Genomic DNA, 21,046 nt, shown 5'->3' on the forward strand with positions numbered 1-21,046 from the left:
CTGCACGGCGGAGTATGACAAGCGGTTCGATGCATAATCCCAAGAAACTAGGTTGAGCTAGGTTCATACCAGAACTAATGATCCCAAATGAAATCTTGTGTTCTCATGAAAACTAAGGATATCCGAGAGAACGACGCGAAAAGTTGTCGAGAACTTAGGTTCTTGTGAAAACCTTGGATATCAAAAGAGAACTTTGGTTCTCGAAAATTGTTTTGGCTTTATTATCTGATAACTTAAGTTCTAGATTTGAAAACCTAGGTTTTCATGAAAATGTGTTTTTACAAATATTAGTTAAATGTCTGACTGAAAAGGGGTTCTGAAATAAAAACTTAAGTTCTCATGAGAACCTAAGTTCTATGTGTCTATGTGCGTCGTCTCGCCAAGAACATAGGTTCTCGAGCGAAAACTAAGGTTTTCAAATGAGATCACAGGTTGCTGAATTTATGTATAGCGTCTGCTAGGGGTTCGTCACATTGAAACAAAAGGGATATTGTGTTATTATTGGTCAATATTGAAAACCACAGTTCTCATATGAGAGACTTAGTTTACGCCGTCCGACGCGTAATTCTGGGAACCAAGGTTCTCATGAGAACTATGGTTCCCAAATGAAAACCACGGATTTAGTAAAGATGAGAACTTAAGTTCTCGTCATGAAAACTACGGTTTTCACAGATTATTTAACGTCTGTCGAAACCTTGGTTTTCAAATAAGAACCTAGGCTATCGCTGTTTGATGCACATTTTATGATAACTTGGGTTCTGGTGAAAACCTATGATATCGAATAAAAACTTGGGTTCTGGAAGCCATGTGTAATCTTCAAGCGAGAACCTAGGGTTAGTTCTCAGTAAAAACCTAGTTTTCTGGGACAATGCTTCAAACTGCTTGCCATAGTGGAGGTCTTCTTTAAGTAGTAATTCAAGCGTCTTGTTAACACGAACACGGACTCGAAGATTATACGCGCTGACGAACGGCGATCTCGTGGAAAAACTAATGACCTCATATGAGTCTGCAACGCAGTTTGTAATCACCATAGACAAGGTGCCTGAACCACGCGACTTTTTTGGCTATGTGTGGGACAATCGGATGTAAACAAAACGTCGCTTCAGGTAACGTTTTTGATAATTTCTTCATTATTTCAAAACCATTTTCAAAAAACCAAGACGAGTGCCCGGTCATTGTCAAAAGACACAAGTTTGGTATGTTTGCGCTAAATTAATTAAGTAATTTTTCCAAAAAGTGCAACCGCGCGCTTGAAAACACACGAAGTGAAATGCTATGTGTGGTATATTTTTTATTCAATCAACAAAAACGTTGATTACAATGTTGTCGAGGGTTTAAAAAATAGGACGGACATTGTAATTCTTCATAGAGAAGCTACATACATTGTATGTTTGCGCAAAAACATCTGATTCGGAGTGTGTGTATGAAAATGCAATGATGCTATGTGTGGGACAAATTTTTTTTAATGCTATGTATGGTATACAAACTAAACTAGAAAATCGAAAGATTGACATTAACGTCAATAATATTTAAAGTCTGTCTGAATAACAAAAGTTGGTCAATAAACATTGTTGGTAGTGTTTTGCGCGCCTTAAATATGATAATCCTACGTTCATGTTACTCGAAATTATCATGATTGTCGATAACTTATATTCATATTTTGTTTACTTTTAGAATGCCATTTGTTTGCGAACGGTGTGGCAGAGGTCAAAACACGGTCGGGGATCTCCTAACACAAAGCCACCCACGCACGGACAGGAAAATAGTTCCGTTGGGCAAACTTTTCTTGTTTCTATAAAATTGATTGTTACAAAATGTTGAATTTTCAGTGAATCGTTACTGCCAACTAATGCACTTGTTTAATACACAAAATCGTAAGGATTGTTTGTGCAAGATGTCATGTAAATATTGTTGCAACAAAACTACAAAAAGTGTTAGTTGTGTGTTTTTGAGCAGGAATGTGTAGGCATTTTTGACTGTAACGATAGTTATTAAATAAGCATAAAGAGAACATACAGCATTTTGAAACAAATAAACACTAGGATCAATAACATTTTTTTCTGGAAAATCACGTATTTGTATCTAAATCCTATTGAGCTATCTGATATATCACGCATGCTATTTTTTTAATGTTTAACAGTTTATTTCATTTGTATTTTGTTCTTTTCAGGGAGATTATAGTATTTTTGGAAGCACCTTCAAGAGACGTACTGATATCTTGATCAATGAAAAGTTGTTATATACAAACATGTATAGTAAATGTTCCAAAGTTTAAATGACTGTTTGTTTGATTACCAGATGGTGCAAGTATTGCAGGGAAAGAAAACAATCAAAGTAAACATTACATAAAAATTTGACATTTCAACAAATTGAACAACATTATATGATTTAATGTTAATTACTTGGTGCAGTGGTAACAAGATCTTGCAGCGCCTTTTCATGACCGGGGCGAATGAGTATTTTCATTAAACATCTCAAACTATTTTCAGTTATTCAGATTTCGTTTGAATTTGAGTAAATGAAGTATTGATGCAATTCAATATGTTTGTTGGTATAATAACCCCCACAAGTCAAGACGTTTTGGCGATGATCATTTGTTATGACTTAATTGGAGCATTCATATGTTTGAATAGCAAGATTTGCAAATTCATAAATTGACTGATTACATTTTCTTTGTGAATACTAATGTACTTCTTTATGTATTTGGTGCTTTCATTTCTATTGTTACATGTGCATGCTAGTTATAAAGTAATGTTATTATTAATGACGTGTTTATTTTGATATACTGAAGATATTCATATGGAGATAATATTGGAATAGACCACAAACAAGCATTATTGGATTCGAAGATGTTCATATGGAGATGATATTGGAATAGACCACAAACAAGCATCATTGGATTTAAATTGTTATTTGTTATGAAACACCTGTTTTATTAACACACATAATCAGATTTTATATTCATCTTATCAATTTTAGTAATAACATAGATACAAAACCCATAAATATACACACATATCAATACACACGCTTTGTTTTGCTTATGCATAAATACATGTTAAATGGTATGTTTGCATAGTTAGTTGAAATAGCTTTCCATAAACATCACAGAATGTAGCGGGGTCCCTGTCTCTGTCACTGTGGTTTTGATAATTAACTTGCCACATATCACCTTCCGTGTGGTTTGATGGTGTTCATGTAGTTCTTACACAGCTTCGAACCTTAAAAGCGTTACAGATCTTTCGACTAATCCTTTTCAAGTCTGAAATACAATAGAAGTAAAACCCATTTTAAAGCATGTGCTCTTATTTTCTATGTCATTCATTAAAAAATGGACCAAATTCAATAATCAGGCAGAAATATCAATCATTATATTTATTTAAAGGCAATAAGTAAAACAAAGAAATAATATATTTCAACATAACATGTATGCGTTTATAAGAATTATGTTCAGTTAAACATAAATTGTTTAATCATTACACGATTACTTCAGTATTCAATAATGCAACATTTGGTTAATTTGATATATTTTCAGGACATACTAAAGTTTATGTTCTAGATTCTTACAAAACTGTGTTCAGATTACCGGTAAATGCAGAACTGACGGGCAAATTCTTTTTCTTTTTCATAAAATTTATTATCACATACCTTGGGGTGTAAGGCGCCCCAAGTATCCGCTTAAAAGACTTAAATTGATTTATACAAAACAAGGTGACTTTTTGTTAAACTTTAACATAAGTGAAGAATGAAGAACACAACTTATTAAATAATTATTAATGTCACAGTCTTTTCCGTCTGCACGTTTAAATCATTATTTTAAAATATTCCAGTCTGTTCACGTCTGCACGTTCATATATATGTAATGAAATGAATAAATAGATATAGAGGAATAGTAACGATTTTTAACAAATACACAGTCACCAACCTAAATGTTGCGGATCTTAATTAGTTAATAAAGAGGTTATATGAAATAGTAATATAAATGATAAATATTCACATTTCCTTAGAAAACAAAAAACAAAAACAACAAACAAGAACAGAAAGTAGTATACTGAAGTACACTTCTAAACTCAAATACAAAAAAGGTGTCTTCAGCGAACCGCCCCAAGTCATGCTCGGCAATCCCCGTGACGGTCCGCCAAAAACTTTTGAAAATGTCTACAGCTGTACCAGATGATGGAGCTGGAGCACGTGAGAGCCTTCGGTACCACTACTCACCCGCCCCAGCCCCACCATCTAGCTAAGCCTGAAAAAAGTGTGAAACACAATATGTGTACCATTACAAATAATTTTGAATAAACCTCTTTACTCAAGGAAAGATTAGTCAAGTATCCTATGACCTACATGATTGAAAATGTGTTAATGGTATGTCGAAATACATAGTGATGAAAAATGAGTGAAAATGGAATTCAATGAGTGAAATGGGATGAGCCCAATACTGGGTTACATAATATATGGACAAATGATTGAAATGACTCATAGGAATACTGATGATAAAAGAGATGATACAAGAATACAATGAACAATATACAAGTAACAATTCACATTCACTAAACACAAGATAATCACTGTCGCGTTGCCTCTCCGATCCAGGATGGCAACCCGAAAAACAGCCAATAACGGCCCCGCAGCCGCCATCCTGAAATCAGAGAGAAAACACAAACAGCAGAACGAAAATAAAGTATACAATATTAAATATTTGCATTATAGAAATTTTACATAATTTTTGTAATCCAAATCTGCATGAAATACTACTGTATCATTAGTGGTATGGCATAATCCACCCCAATATAAATAAAAGAAGTCATTTTTTAATCGATGAAAATCTAATGTAATTCTGAATTTTATTCTGTTTATAAATTTAATAATTAAATCTAAGGGAGATAATAAAACTTTTTCATGTTTAACGGAATTCCTGCATGTCCAAATAATATGTCTTGATTCTGACAAAAACACTAAATATACATATTTTAACTCAGTACTTCCAACATTTTTTACATCAAAAAACTGGAACCATTTAGGATTAATATTAATGTTTTCAATCGTTAGTATATCCATTAAATATAATACAGTTTTATTTAAAGGGGAGGTAAACACACAATCTATAAATAAATGTTGAACAGTTTCATCAAAACTACAAAAAGTACATTTCTTCTTCGCCTGATTAAACTTTTTATGATATAAATATTTATTTACATATACAACAGAATGCGCTAATCTAAAACAAGTATTTCTACATACAGGATCAATTTCCATGGAAAATATATTTCTAAAAGTATTCTTAAAATCAATTGATGGAAATTCTTTATTACATTTTGGAATGTATTCATTATTTGGATTAATTAAAAAAGCATATATTTCTTTAACAGACCACTGTTTAAAATTTTCAGTTTTAACATCCTTTATAAATTTATGAAATACTTTCAAACATTCAACATAAAAGGAAGGAACAAATTCACTGTGGGGTTCACTATTACTATGTAATGAAGGATTAAATTTCCTAAGTTGCATTCCTATCCAATACCTTGTAAAATATACCCAAGGAGAATTATAGTCATTCAATAGTTTAAATAAGTGTGATAAATAAAATGCATTAATTCTTTGTTGAACATTAGGTACTCGAAGGCCACCTAAATTGAAATCTAAAAATAATGTTTTTCTAGCTATTGGTTCAAAAACACTACCCCATATAAACTTAAAACAACTTTTTTGTATCATATTAACATAGTGACTCGGAATTGTTTGACATTGAACAAAATATAGAACTTTTGATACTACATATGTATTTAAAACAGAACTTTTACCTTTAAAAGATTTACATTTATTAGACCACAAATTTAATGTATTTGAGAAATTAATGTACGAGTCATTGAACATATCAACATCATTTAAATCATGGCCAAATTTATAACCAAGTAATTTAACATTTTTCACCCATGATATGCCAAATGGATGGTCAGATCTGGTTTTCCATTTACCTAAAACATTCCGCAACTTTTATTATAATTTATTTTTGAACCTGAAACTTTTTGAAAATCTGAAACATGACGAAAGAAATGAAACATAGACTTATCATCTGTTAATACCGATGTATTATCATCTGCATATAAAGACATTTTTACATGAAATTTATTTCCGGGTGTTTGTATACCATTTATATTATGATCATCTTGTATTATTTTAGCAAATGGTTCAAGACAAAGTACATATAAAAGAGGCGATAAAGAACAGCCTTGACGAACAGATCGAAATAAGGAAAAGGGGTCAGAAATATGACCATTAACAATGACGGATGACTTGATATCTGTATATAGAACTTGAATCCATTTAATAAAAGTATCAGAAAACCCAAATGCATTAAGTGTAGTATATAAGTAAGACCAAGAGACCCTATCGAACGCCTTCTCTTGGTCTAGACAAATAAAACAAGCACTAATATTTTTTTGATCAACATAATCTATTATATTTCTAATTAAATGAACATTATCAAATATAGAACGACCTGGAATTGAACAGGTTTGTGAAATGCCAATTATAGAGTCTAACACTTTACCTAGTCTATTTGATAATATTTTTGATAAAATTTTTCTATCAATGTTTAAAAGAGATATCGGTCTATAATTTTTTAAAGACGTTTTATTATTCTTATCTTTACATAATAATGTTATGTATGATAATTTTTGAGAATCTGACATGTAACCTAAATCAAAGCATGTATTGTATAACTGTAATAGGATATTCCCAAACAAATGGAAAAATTTCAAGTAAATATATGAAGTTAAACCGTCACTACCTGGACTCTTAGTATGGTCCATGTTTTTTAAGGCAAGTTCAATTTCTTCTAATGATATAGGAGCACTTAACATATTATTATCATCATTTGAAACTTGAGGTAAATTATTTAAAAATTTATCATTTAATGATGTATCTACTTCCTCTTCTGTATAGAGTTCTTTATAAAAAGTTTTAAAAGAATTTAAAATATCATCAGTAGATTTTTTATCAATTCCACCATCAATAATATGGTGTATAATTTTATTATTAGCATTTTCAAATTCCTTGTTATGATAAAATGTACTTGAGTTTTCATTATTATTTAAAATATGTATTTTGCTTCTTATATATGCACCTTTATATAAATTGTCTTGAAGTATATTTAATTTATCTTTAATATCTAATTTTTCAGAAATATCAATACATTCTTTATATTTTTTAACTAGCTTTTTTATTTCATCAAAAGATTTTTTATTTTTAGACTTGCTATAATCAATACAGAACTCTTTAATTTGTGTTTTTAAAGTATCCCACCACTCTAAAGTTATATTTTCAGTTCTACTGATAATTTTTAAATAAAATTCGAATGCAGAGATAAAATCTTCATCTTCAAAAATTAAATTGTTTAATTTCCAATATGATTTTCCAATATTAATGCTATTAGTTGTATTATTATTTTCCAAATTTATAGTTAGGCTAACAAAATCATGATCTGAAAATGGACATGGAATAATATCTACGTTTTTACAATTTTCAATAAGTGAATTTTCAATATAAATTCTGTCTAAACGACATGCAATTGATTCTGTTAAACATTTCCTACTCCAAGTTGTTATTACTTTTTCAGGATTAAGATGTCTATAAATATCTGTTATTTTAAATGTTTCAATGATTTGTTTGAAAACATTACAACCTTTTATTGTATCACTTAAAGTACCTCCTATTTTATCTAAACTGGAGTTTAAAATAAAATTAAAGTCTCCTAAAATTATTAATTTGTTTGATGATACTAAATAATGTTTTATTGATTCAAAAAATTCATTTCTGTCCCCAGGCTTATTCGGCGCATAAATATATCATATTCTTAAAGATTCATTTAAGTATTGAACATCTAAAGAAATAAATCGACCATCAAAATCAAGTTGAAATTTAGAACATTTAATATTCGTATCCGTAACGATTATACAACATCCACAAGAAAGATTATTAGAAACATTCCAAATATAAAAGTATTCATTAGATATTAAAGTTTCTATTTGTTTAGACATTTTATAATTATCAATATGAGTTTCTTGAATACATAATATTTGTATTTTATTAATTGATATATAATCTTTAATAAAGGTTTGTTTCTGTTTGGATCTTAATCCGTTTATATTTATTGTTTCTATTTTTAACGCCATGATTATTTATAACTGCATTGTGTCACACCGGTCTTACTGACCTGTGTGAATGCGCGCTAAGCATTGTGGGAAACGGACTTTTTTCCATCATGGCGTTGGTAAACATAATAAACACGGAAGTGAAAAATGGTAATTAATTATTATCAAAAACAGGCCCCATCAAACCGGGCCAGCTGAAATATATACATGGATGCAGTTTGTGCTTCAAAAGGAGCCACTTTTCATGTCAGTCTATTGTTTGTAAGAATCACCTAACACGTAACTTAGACTAACTAAACACGTTGCAAGACTGTATCTTCGAAATAGTAAATAAATCAAAATCATTAATAAATATTTATAATTTAATACCTGCTGAAATTTGAGGACGTAAACGATTTAAAATAAACGCTGTGAACATTACAAGGAATCTTACATGTAGGCCTCATGTGTGAAAGGAATAATCAGGGATAAAATAAATGGAGTTCAAAGGATCTAACATTTTGAGGAGGAAGTCATGGTATCTTGGACATTTGGCACTTTCATATATTTATTTAGTAGATACTGAAAATGCTGAATGTGCTAATTGCAACATCAAAGACGAGCAGGTGAGATTTTTACAGCTTTATTTTTCTTGACATAAAGTCGTATGTTTTCCATTTAATTTATATGGCGCTCTAGTCTTATTTATAAGAATTTAGAGATACTTTTTATATGGGCTAAATTCTTTGCTCCAAATATTACCCATATAAAAAGTAGCTTAATATTTAAGAGCGTCAACAATTTGGACTAATGGTGCTCAATTTTAGCTCGGCTGTTTTCGGGGAAAACCCTAGGTATTGTCATAGCTCGTCGTCAGATGTCCGCGTGGTGCTAAAACCTTTACATCGGCTCTAAAATCAAAGTGCTTCCACCTATAACATTGAAACCTCACATGTATATGCACCGTGATGATTTCTACACACCACACCCATTTTGGGGTCACTCGGTCAAAGGTCAAGGTCACTAACCTCTAAAAAATTCTTTTAAATTTCATTTATTCAAAACTGCACCGCAGCCTAGCTTGGCACCCATAATGTGGTGCTCTTGTTTATATATAATTTTAAAAATGTATTAATAACCAGAATAGTTTATGCATGTATAAATAAAAAGATACAGCCATGAACAGTGTGTTTTAATTTTTAATAAATATGCTTTGATTGCGTATATGCAAAACAATGAAGTCCATATATTGTTAACTGATTTTTAAAATGTTGAATGTCACACATTACGTACCAGTCTGTTTATATACCGAAACTTTATGTACCACTATCTGACACTTTATGTACCATATTTATAATATAAAGAGATAACTAATTTAATATGAATGTGTGTTATTGATGAAATGTATTTTGTGTGATAGTATTTATGAATTTAGACTTATATATTGGCGATAGATTTTATATTTTGTCAGATTGTCTAAGTGTCACTGAGTGTCTTAGTTTAATTTATTAGCCCAAGTACATGTAGTACTTAATAAATGATTTATTAGTCTTACCTGAAATTGAAGTAAATTATAAAAATTCATTTGTCTCTTATCTTATCCTGACTAAGGATTATAAAGTCTAAAATGTTTGTATTATATTGTATAATTGAAATATGATACTTTGAAGAGAAGAGAGAATGACCTCAATGTTCAAACTGTAAAAAAAATCAAAATTATTTCCTTCTTTAGACTTTAATCATGTTTAGAGAATGACCATAATTCATCAGGACTGCTATGAATGAATGGACAATAACACCTATATTTTATGTAGGTGGTACATAAAGTTTCAAAGTACCGGTAGTACATTAAAGGTCTGGTACATGTACATAAGGTGTTACACCCTAAAATGTTCATGGTATCAGTGTTTCAATAATGTAGTGTTTCTTATTATGTATTGCTTAGGTTGTTTTGTTTCAAATTTCAAATTTGCATTTATTTTAAAGCATTTTCAGTCACTTTGTGAATTCCATGTTTTTTGTAATAAGGTGAATTATGTTGTACATGGTGTCAAATATTAATTCATGGTCGCTATGCTGTAGAGAATGATGTCCGCTGGGCGTGGGTTCGATCAATACTCTGGGAGTTCTCCTTATCATCTCCATGGACAACAAGTTCTGGTGTACCAAGTAGTAGTAGTTGTAGTAGTAGTAGTAGTGGTGGTGGTGGTGGTGGTGGTGGTGGTGGTAGTAGTAGTAGTAGTAGTAGTAGTAGTAGTAGAAGTAGTAGTAGTAGTAGTAGAAGTAGTAGTAGTAGTAGTAGTAGTAGTAGTAGTAGTAGACAAGTAGTAGTAGAAGTAAGATCAGTAGTAGTAGTCGTAGTTGTTGTTCTTGTTGTAGTAGTAGATAATTAATTAATTAGTAGTAGTAGTAGTAAGAGTTGTAATGGTTGTGTTTGTATTTGTATTGAATTCTGATAATACAACACAATGATGCTGCTGCTAACAATGATGATGATGAATATGATAATGCTGCTGCTGATTGTGATGATGATTATATGATGGGACTTTGGTATTATAAAATTTGTGAGGTTCAAACACAAAACCTGTTGGATAATAAAACTTCTCATTTTATGACAAAAGAGCTAGATTGTAGAGTAAAAAATAAGTATAAAATTCGCTAATAGGAAAGCTACCATTAAAGGACCATGATTTGTGGGCTTCATCAAAAGCAATACATGAAACAGTTATATCTCTTTCAAATGCACTCAATATTGCTGTTCCTATTGATATGCTCAGAAATGCTTCTGGATGGGCATACACCAATGAGTACTTTCCTTCAGTTATTTCCTCTAAAGACACATTAACAACACTGTCGCCCTTAGCAGGAATTCCGGACGCCCCCCCTAAGATGTTCCCTCACCAGACATTTCCCCCATTTTAGTTTTAGTGCTTACATTACCCCCCTCCTCACAATAAATTTATAATGGTTTGGTTGAAGTAAAATCTTGATTTATTATCAAAATGATTTTTTTGCTTATGTAATCTTATGTAATTAACTTTTTATATGAAGCAGCTTGTTTGTTGTTTTCTTTTGATTAATCATTCATTATTTTTGTTAAACTGTTTAAGGAGTGCATGTTAATCATTAGTAAGACGTGCATGTTGGTGTACTAGAGGAATACTAGAGGAATACATGAGATATTCTCAAAATCTTACACATGTTGTTTTTAATATAATTAAATAGGATCAATTGATGAATTAATTCAGTTTGAGTCAACTTGGGCTGGGTTGTAGAACTATAGTTATTTGTTGTTTTTAATCCAATTAAATAGGGTACTATGTAACTGTCAAAGAAAATATGCATTCATATGCATATAAGCCAAGTTTTGGATGTCACTGATATTTTCAATTTTACTAGTACCTAATTAAGACTAATTAAAACAGAATTGGACTTTCCTTGCAAAGTATTTATTATTAATAATAAAATAAGCTAATGTAATCAAAACATATTGATATTTTAATAATTTAACTCAATGATATTAATAATATTTAAATTTGCCCCAAAAAACTAGGGCAGGTAGATAGGAAGGATTTTTTTTTTGAAAACCAACAGTGTTGTCAGTGTAAAATATTTGTAAACCTTCTTCAATTTCAGTTTCACATTTTATGACCTGCAACACATTCTATGCTACTTAATTTTACTATGGTAAGTCATTAAAGTGTTATTTATTTTTCAACTATATAATGTGCTAATCTCATATAATGAATTACTACCCCATTTAAAGATGACACCTAATCTAAATTCATTAATACACTAGTTATAATTGTTTTATTGTAACATACTATTCCACTAAAAAATGACCATCATAGAACATCAATGCTGTGCTTTTACTAAAATTTTCATTGATCTTAATTATTTAAAGAAAAAAATCTATCAAGCACTTATAAAAAAATATATAATTAGGGTGTCAAAATTTAACAAACTGAACAAGTCAATTTGAACTTCTCTTGCAATGCAAATGGAGCCACTTGAAATACCAAATTGTTCCCATACTAGTCGGCAATATAGTTATGACATTGTGTCTATTCATAACATGCATCAGATGCACCTTCTGAAACTTTTTAAGCGGTTTTGAAAACGCTATTTCATTGCAAACTTTCGCCAATAAAGGATACATGTTGTTATACAACCGAAAGTGAAAGTACAGTTTAAAAAAATGAATAAAGAGCGAAATTGTTGAAAACTTACGAAAATTTTAATTGATACTAACATAAGACCGTAAGACTGAACAAAACTATACTTAACTTTTAAATCATAACATGAAAGATTACTTATAAAGCAAATTCTTCATTCATCCGCGGACTTCTTTGTGTCGTAGTCATAAATGCCTCCAAATGGAGGTGCGTGATGCGTCTAAGTATAGAGGTGACAATAACGTAGTGACGTCACCATTTATGTATAGAATGTTTATAACTGAGGTTGTCAGGTAAATTACTATAAATAACTTTACAGAACGACAAACCAACGTTTAAGACGTTAGATATTTTTAGAACAAGTGAACTGCACACAATACACAAGCTGAAAATGTCATGTACAATAATAAATGGCTGTGCAATCATCAAGGGTGTTTAGTATTGAAAATGTAAAAATAAACCCAAGCAGACAACAAGAATAGAAAGCTACTTGAAATAAAGCAGTCGACAAAAAAGACAACACAGGGCGAGTTACTCGAGGACAGAACATATAGACGCTTGTACAAAAAAGATGGCTGCGTCCATGCACCAAAAGCTAACTGGCAATTTATATTGATTAAATAAACAGCAGACGATATCAGTGTAAATTTAAAGCGAATGTTTAAACTACTAGAAAATAAACGGTAGATAGTAAATCTAACGTGAGGCGGGTTATACTCATATTGGCAAATAACAAATACAGCAGACGACGCATATTTGTGATTTAAATGGGGAGAATAGAAATGAAATTGATTTAAAATAAATGGGAATGAGTAGAACATATATAAATAGGAAGATATATTTTTACACATATAAGCAAATGTGTACAAACAGGAGTAGATTAGCATTATAACATATGTTATAATCTTAAACGAACTACCTCGATAAAAACATAGTGTAGTAGAGTATATCGATTGAGATTTAAGGCTAGCCCGTGAAAACAACCGATGCATAGTAAATCTTACAATAGACGATTTACACGAGTAATGAAAAACGTGTAATAGTAATAGATTTTCAGAGATAACAACACAATGCGGTTTAACTAAAAACACATATATACCAATGTATAAAGGAAGTACAAAAGGGGGGATAATTTGAAACGTTTGATAACGTTTATATGAAAATAACAATAAGTACACAAATGAGCAGTACATGTATTTATATATGTTGATTTCTAGATATTTATCACTTTTTACGGGAATAGTGCAATATAATTTATATATAACAAGTATTACGGGCATAGTGCAATTTAATACGCGAGAACACAAAACTGTGCATATGTGTACACGCAGACTGTACAACAAAGTTGCACAGTCTACATATACACATATGCTACTATTGAGAAAGTTCAACACAACATACACAGTAAACAGTGTGCAAAAGTTACTTATGAAATGAACAAGACCCCATATAATGGGTGAGTTTGGGATTGTGCTATAATCAAAGTCCATTTTACAGTCTAGTTATAATTTTGTGTTCAATATGGCATAGCATTGTGATGGGGCGACTGGCTGGCCAGAAGCCCATCCTTTACCGAGTCCTGTGTAAAGAGGTTATCAAATGGGTCCTCGGGTGAGGAAACAGGGCCTTTACCAGGCTTATTCTTGGGCATGGGCGTAAATTCATTGTCCTCTGAGCGGGTCCTTTTTGTGCCATGGATATCGGTGTCCATCTCATGATGGGCACCGTCATCCGTGACATGAACTGAATCCAAAAGTGCCTCACCTTTGGCCCCTCCTGGTGTCCTAACCACCTCTGTCGGGGTGTCCGCGGGTGCCGCAGACCCCTCGACATCTTGACTCGCCACTTTGGCCCCTCCTGATGTCTTAACTACCTCTGTCGGGGTGTCCGCGGGTGCCGCAGACCCCTCGACACCTTGACTCTCCACTTGGTCCAGTTGGACGGTCTTGACCTTCTTGGACGGCTCCTTCGTGGCAGGCGCGTCCTTGGGAGTGGCCTTCCTAGACTTTTTCACCTGCTGCCAGTGGGCCTCAGTAATGGGCTCGAGTGAGCCATCTGGCGCAACGTCAATACCTGGTCCTTTTGAAGGGGTCACCTCATCTGTTGCCTTGGAAGCCTTCGGCCCCCCCTGCCTGACCCTGTCAGCCCATGTTCCTGAAAAACGGGCAGTCCCGTCAGTGACGATACCGGGACATGCCCCTCTAACGTGCCCGAGCTCCATGCACCTCAGGCAGAGGGGGGGACGTCCCTGCATCGTCACCAGGGCCTTTGCACCACACTTAAACGATACAACATGGGGTATCGCAGCCTTTTCAGTCTGCGATACCTCCAAAGTAACCAACCGTACTCCTGACGCCGTTTCAAAGTCACCTACTTTAAGGATGTCATTTCTAATGGAAATGACTTTGCCATATTTTGCAAAGATGTCGTGTATGACCATGGCTCTGGTACATATCGGCAGCCAATGCACCTTAAGGGTGACAATCTGGCGACCAAACATTGAAAATTCATAGTCAAGGTCCTTGAACCTACGTGCGCCTTTATTGAGATATTTCAGAAAACTGTCGCACTTAACTTTTTCCCGAAACACGACATCATAGGCGTTGCTGCCTGGAGGACCTGAGGCAAGTGCGTCCACGTCTTCACTTGTAACTTCCAGTTCCTGTAAAAGGCCGACGACCAGAACCATGGATTTTTTGTGTGTTTTGGTATGTTGGTTTTTGTGAGTCCTTGTAACACACAAAAAACCAACATACCGAAACTCACAAAAAACCAACATACCAAAACCCACAAAAAACCAACATACCAAAACCCACAAAAAACCAACACACCAAAACTCACAAAAAACCAACTTACCAAAACCCACATATGTGTACCAAGTGAGTTTTTTCTGTGTTTTACTCAGTTTTAACCAAGTTGGTAAAACTACCCACTTTAAACACAGAAAAAAACAACTTACCAAAACTCACAAAAACCAACATATCAAAACCCACTAAAAACCAACTTACCAAAACCCACTATGGTAAAAAGTATGTTTTTTCTGTGTTTTACATAGTTTTAACCAAGTCGGTAGGCTAAAAAGACCCACTTTAACCAACTGCCAATACCGCTTGGTTTAACACGGATAAAACCCGTGTTTAACTCGAGTTTTACACACTTATTTGGGAAGGGAGAGGACATACTTATAGCAACTGAGGACCTAAATATGACAACTGAGGACATACTTATGACAACTGAGTACCTACTTATGACAACTGAGGAAATACTTATGACAATAGAGGACACACTTATAACAACTAAGGACACACTTATGACAAGTGGAGACACAAATATGACAACTGAAGACACACTTATGACAAGGTCCCGACAACTGAGAACACAAATAATGATGCGATCCCCACAACTGAGGACAGACTTATGATGAGGTCCCGACAACTGAGGACACACATTATGATGGGCTCCCGACAACTAAAGACACACATTATGATAGGGTCCCGACATTTGAGGACACACATTATAATGGGCTCCCCGACCTCTGCGGATACACATTATAATGGGCTCCCGACAACTGAGGACATACATAATGATGGGTCAAGGACAACTGAGGACACACATAATGATGGGCTCCCGACAACTGAGGACACACATTATGATGGGCTCCCGACAACTGAGGACACACATAATGATGGGCTCCCGACAACTGAGGACATACATTATGATGAGTCCACGACAACTGAGGACACACATAATGATGGGCTCCCGACAACTGAGGACACACATAATGATGGGCTCCCAACATCTGCGGACACACATTATGATGGGCTCCCGTCATCTGCGGACACATTATGATGGGCTCCTGACAACTGAGGACACACATTCTAATGGGCTCCAGACAACTGAGAACATACATTATAATGGGTTCCCGACAACTGAGGACACACATTATAATGGGCTCCAGACAACTGAGGACACACATTATAATGGGCTCCCGACAACTGAGGACACACATTATAATGGGCTCCAGACAACTGAGGACACACATTATAATGGGCTCCCGACAACTGAGGACACACATTATAATGGGATCCCGACAACTGAGGACACACATTATAATGGGCTCCAGACAACTGAGGACACACATTATGATGGGTCCACGACAACTGCGGACACACATTGTGATGGGATCGAAGATTGACATCTGTGTTCCTATTTTGTATAAACATGTGTTTAACCTATTGATACATTGAACAAACAGTTATATTAAAAATAATTTACCAGGTAAGTTAAGAGTGATTCCGTGATGAAGATTTTAAGACAGTTGTCAGCTAACACATTTCCCATAGAGTTGCATGCCTTTCTTTTATGTTTTTCAACATGTTTCATCATCAGGACATCTGCTGTATTTGCAAAAAAAGTCACGTGCTTTATGTCGGAACGAAAAAGTAAAAAGGCTAATGCAATAAAACATTCATAATATATTTATATGAACTTAAAAGTATCAATTTGTTGTGATATATCTCAATCTACTATTTGATGACAAATTGTAGTAACATCTAAACAGATAGACAAAGATTTCAATAACCCAAAATGTAAGAAATGTCCATAGCAGCGAAACTGTGTGAAGAATATAGCATAGAATTATTGAATGCATGCCAATGCTACATCAAGAGGTTTGTTTCATTTAACGTTGATTTGCCACCAAACTGGGTAAAATATATTTTGTTATCAAAATAGAATGCATTTATATCTAATACTCAAATTGCGCAGACATCATATTAGTATAAATTGTTTAAAACAATTTGTAAATCAATTTGTTTTCTTAATACACATTTAAAAATATTGTGTATTGATATATTTAAAGTGGTTTATGTATTTTTGCATATGTCTCTAGGTTTAAACATTGGGTCAGGGAATCAAGTAAAACGTTCTTATTGCAAATATTTCATTCATTACAGCATGTGCTTTATCATTGAGTACACTCAGTATTTAAAGGAAATATTATTATTTCTAAGATTTGACATGTCAACTTTATTTCTGGACACACATGACTGAGATTTAAATGTTGCTTATAAATTAAGTATCTTAAGACTCAGTAATAAATGTGGCTTCGGGAGTAGGTTTATTTTCAAGGTATTTCTAAGATTTCCCCCTGATAAATCTAGATTTGGGTTGTTAGGGAATCAAGTAAAACGTAGTTAATAAATATAGGATCTGGCATGAGTTGTCATATCATACCATATTTTATTAAACAAATTCAGGAATTTTGTTAGAAAGCGAGCCTTTGTCGAGCTTACTAACGAATTTCCTGGACGAGTTTAATAAAATATGGTATGATATGACAATGAGTGTCAGATCGTTTTTATCACACGCTTTTAAATGAGCAAATTAAATATTTACACAAACATAATGATAAATCCCAAATGTTGTTTACATTTCGTGACGTCATTTGACGTTGCAACGTCATTTCAGCAAATTAACAAAATGCAATTGGTCAATAAACGAAAACTAAGCCAATGAAAACGCTTAAAAATGTTGCATTACACATGTGTAATAAAAAAAATATGTAATGGTTGTATTAGATGGGAAACCGGGTATAGCATGTGATAAAAACATTTCATTTATCACACCATATGCCTGATTTTAGGTGTACACATTTTATGAATAATTTTAACGACAATACTTTTGAGATTCCATAAGTTATGCTTTATTTTAAACAAAGATCAATATGTTGTTAGGATGAGATGTCGTGTGTGAAAACAAAAATAGGATATGCCATTTTCAGTTAAGTGCCAGGTTAATTTTCTCAGCTATCGGTTCTTCATAAAATAGCATGGCATCTTATTGCATAATGTTTTACTTTTTTTTCAACATGTCTGATTAATTTATTTAAACTTAAACGAATATGAGTTTATTGAGTTGTTGAAATGTTAATTATGGTATATATTTTATGTAAATAAAATCAAACATGTTTCTTCATGTTTATTCTTATTTGTTTAGCTGCTAATTTTTTCTAATAAATATCAAACATATAATAAACTTACAAAAAAACAACATATAAAACTATATTCAGTCATTGACATTCAGACAAACCTGTCTTAAAAAATACAAAACGTACATACATGTTACCTGACATATTAACATCTCTGAACATCAAATGAATAACTCTGGACATGAATTTACAATCTCAAAATACCTAGGAATATTATCCAAAAAATATATACATAACATGTGGTCACTAATGCTCGAAGCCAAAAACATACAACATAATGCCAATCTATCTTACCACAAGGCACAAACGCTACTATGTTATTTGATCATAGTTTAATAAAACAACAAAAATGCCTCAAGCATCTTTGCAGGATCTATCGGATCTATCATATTTATCTTCTTGATCAATGAAGAATTGAAGAATGTCTATCAGCTAAACCTTGATAAATTGATAGTTAAACTACATTAAAATACTTTAGCATTCCAGTACAAAGTATGGGCATGTTGGCAGTATAATCGTTTACTTACTGTATTTCCAAGACAAAATGCATAACAATATATGTCGGCCATGTAAACATGCAGTATCTAGTAGATACAATAGTATATCTAGTTGATACAATAGTTGTGTTATATTACTAACAATTGTTTTTCTAAAGTCTAATATCACAGTATCTATATGAACAACACCATATTCAGGTATTTTATTTTAGGCTATACAAGAACAAACTATGAATACATTGCCACATAAATCATAAACTATATATATATTTATTTTACTGATGAAACAGTAAAAGATAAACGTTACATATTCAGTTATAAATGCGGCCTCTAGAGTGGTTATAATGTTATTCTAAGATTTTCTAGTTGACCTTATGGACAAACATGACCCAGATTTGAACTGATTATTTACCTGTTACCTAAAAATGGTCAAGATGACCATTCTGATCAAGTTTCATCGAGATCGAAATATAAATGTGGCTTCTACAACACTAAAAGGATTTTTTAAGATTTATCCAGTTGACCTAGTTTATCCAGTTGACCTAGTTTGTGGACGCATGTGACCCAGATTCAGACTTGGCCTTGCTGTTCTTAAGATTAACATTCTGACCAAGTTTTATCAAGATTGAGTGATAAATGTGGCTTATAGAGAGGTAATAAAGTTTTTATAAGATTTGAGCTGATGACCTTGTTTTATGGACTCAGGTGACTTAAACCTGGCCTAGATATTGTCAAGACAAATTTTCTGACTAAAATGTATCACAACTGTGTCATATGTTGCCTCTACATTGCTGAGAATGTATTTCTAAGATTTGATCTGGTAAACCAAATTTTTGGATGCACATGCCCCTAGATAACATTCTGACCAATTTTCACCATATTTAGAAGAAACATGTGGATCCCAATAGCTCATCATGCTCTGGTAATAATTTTACAAACTTTTGATAGAATTATAAAATGTCTAGCTTTTGGTAACCAAAACACAGAGATCCGATAAGTATCACATAATTCTTGTACAAACTAAATTCAAGGCTCTCATCTTCAGCTTTGTAGATCACTATTAAACAAACAGATTCGGTTCTATCAGATAAACAAAGATTTCACACCTTTTCTGCAATATACAATGTTTTTTCGTAGGCTCAGTATGTGCGTTCCAAAAACATGAATTCGCTATAAATCAAATGAATCAAACAATACACTTGTATTTACTATGAATCACACAATACACTTGTTTTTGCTATATATCAAACAATACATGTGTATTTGCTATGAATCAAACAATATACCTGTATTTGCTATTGTATTCGAACAATACACTTGTGTTTGCTAAGAATCAAACAATACACTTGTATTTGTTATGAATCAATCAATACACTTATTTTTGCTATGAATCAAACAATACAATTGTATTTGCTATGAATCAAACAGTACACTTGTATTTGCTATGAATCAAACAAAAATTTCGTATTTGCTATGAATCATACAAAACATGTGTATTTGCTATGAATAAACCAATAAACTTGTATTTGCTATGAATCAAACAATACACTTGTATTTGCTATAAATCAAGCAATGAACTTATATTTGCAATAAATCAAACAATTCACTTTTATTTGCTATGAATCAAACTATACACTTGTATAGGCTATGAATCAAACAATTCACTTGTATTGGCTATGAATCAAACAATTCACTTGTATTGGCAATAAATCAAACAATACACTTGTAATTGCTATAAATCAAACTATACACTTGTATTTGCAAGCAAACATGATCCATGTGGCGCAGGTGGACTCTGGATACGGGCGCACTAACACCCTCACAGCCATACGTACATGGTCACCACGGCAATGAATGATTGGCTCACAGTCCTTATGTCTGTGGATAATAATGGAAAGACGACTTAAAGATTAAATCCTTTACCATTCAGTTACACACTTTGATGCATGTGTTGTCCCTTTAATAATTAAAAACATTTCTTGGCAGATTAGTTTTATAAAGCCTTATCTTCAGCTCTTAGGTACTGATGAGCAGCAAACAGCATAAAACCTGAACAGCCTGCGAGTGACTCAGAGCCAAAGGGTTAAGCAGTATTATGTATTATTGTTTATCAATCAATAAAAACTGATGTGGAGTTTTGACCGGCAAGCAATATTCGTGTCTATGTAGAAATAAAGCAGTATTAAGCATTACTTTTTTTGCTTTATCATTGAATATTAGTCAATTAACTATGATAGAAATTGTCATGTA

General features: G+C 32.8%; 2 protein-coding genes and 1 pseudogene across 3 annotated transcripts in view; 1 reads left to right on the forward strand and 2 right to left on the reverse strand.

Moving 5' to 3' along the window:
- LOC127846242 (C-Maf-inducing protein-like) overlaps positions 1–21,046 on the forward strand; it is a 286,356-nt pseudogene that overhangs the window by 158,430 nt on the left and 106,880 nt on the right.
- Positions 8,273–17,012, reverse strand: LOC127844314 (uncharacterized). Of its 2 annotated transcripts, none has more exons than XM_052374421.1 (3): positions 16,586–17,012; positions 14,225–14,972; positions 8,273–14,143 (listed from the first exon to the last, which is right to left on the reverse strand). In XM_052374421.1, the coding sequence occupies exons 1-3, from the start codon at positions 16,694–16,696 to the stop codon at positions 13,827–13,829; spliced, it is 1,176 nt and encodes a 391-aa protein (XP_052230381.1). In that variant the 5' UTR covers positions 16,697–17,012; the 3' UTR covers positions 8,273–13,826. The 2 variants fall into 2 exon arrangements, with proteins under 2 accessions (XP_052230381.1, XP_052230382.1); XM_052374422.1 differs by having other exon boundaries at positions 8,273–14,102; positions 14,184–14,972; positions 16,586–16,771.
- Positions 18,277–21,046, reverse strand: part of LOC127844301 (centrosomal protein of 76 kDa-like) — a 37,841-nt gene continuing 35,071 nt past the window's right edge. The window contains exon 14 of the mRNA XM_052374405.1: positions 18,277–20,674. Coding sequence (XP_052230365.1) covers positions 20,536–20,674 — 139 coding nt within the window. The 3' untranslated portion in view covers positions 18,277–20,535. The remainder of the gene's footprint in view (positions 20,675–21,046) is intronic.

Source organism: Dreissena polymorpha, chromosome 9 (assembly GCF_020536995.1).
Source record: "Dreissena polymorpha isolate Duluth1 chromosome 9, UMN_Dpol_1.0, whole genome shotgun sequence".
NCBI classification, from domain to species: Eukaryota; Metazoa; Mollusca; class Bivalvia; order Myida; family Dreissenidae; genus Dreissena; species Dreissena polymorpha.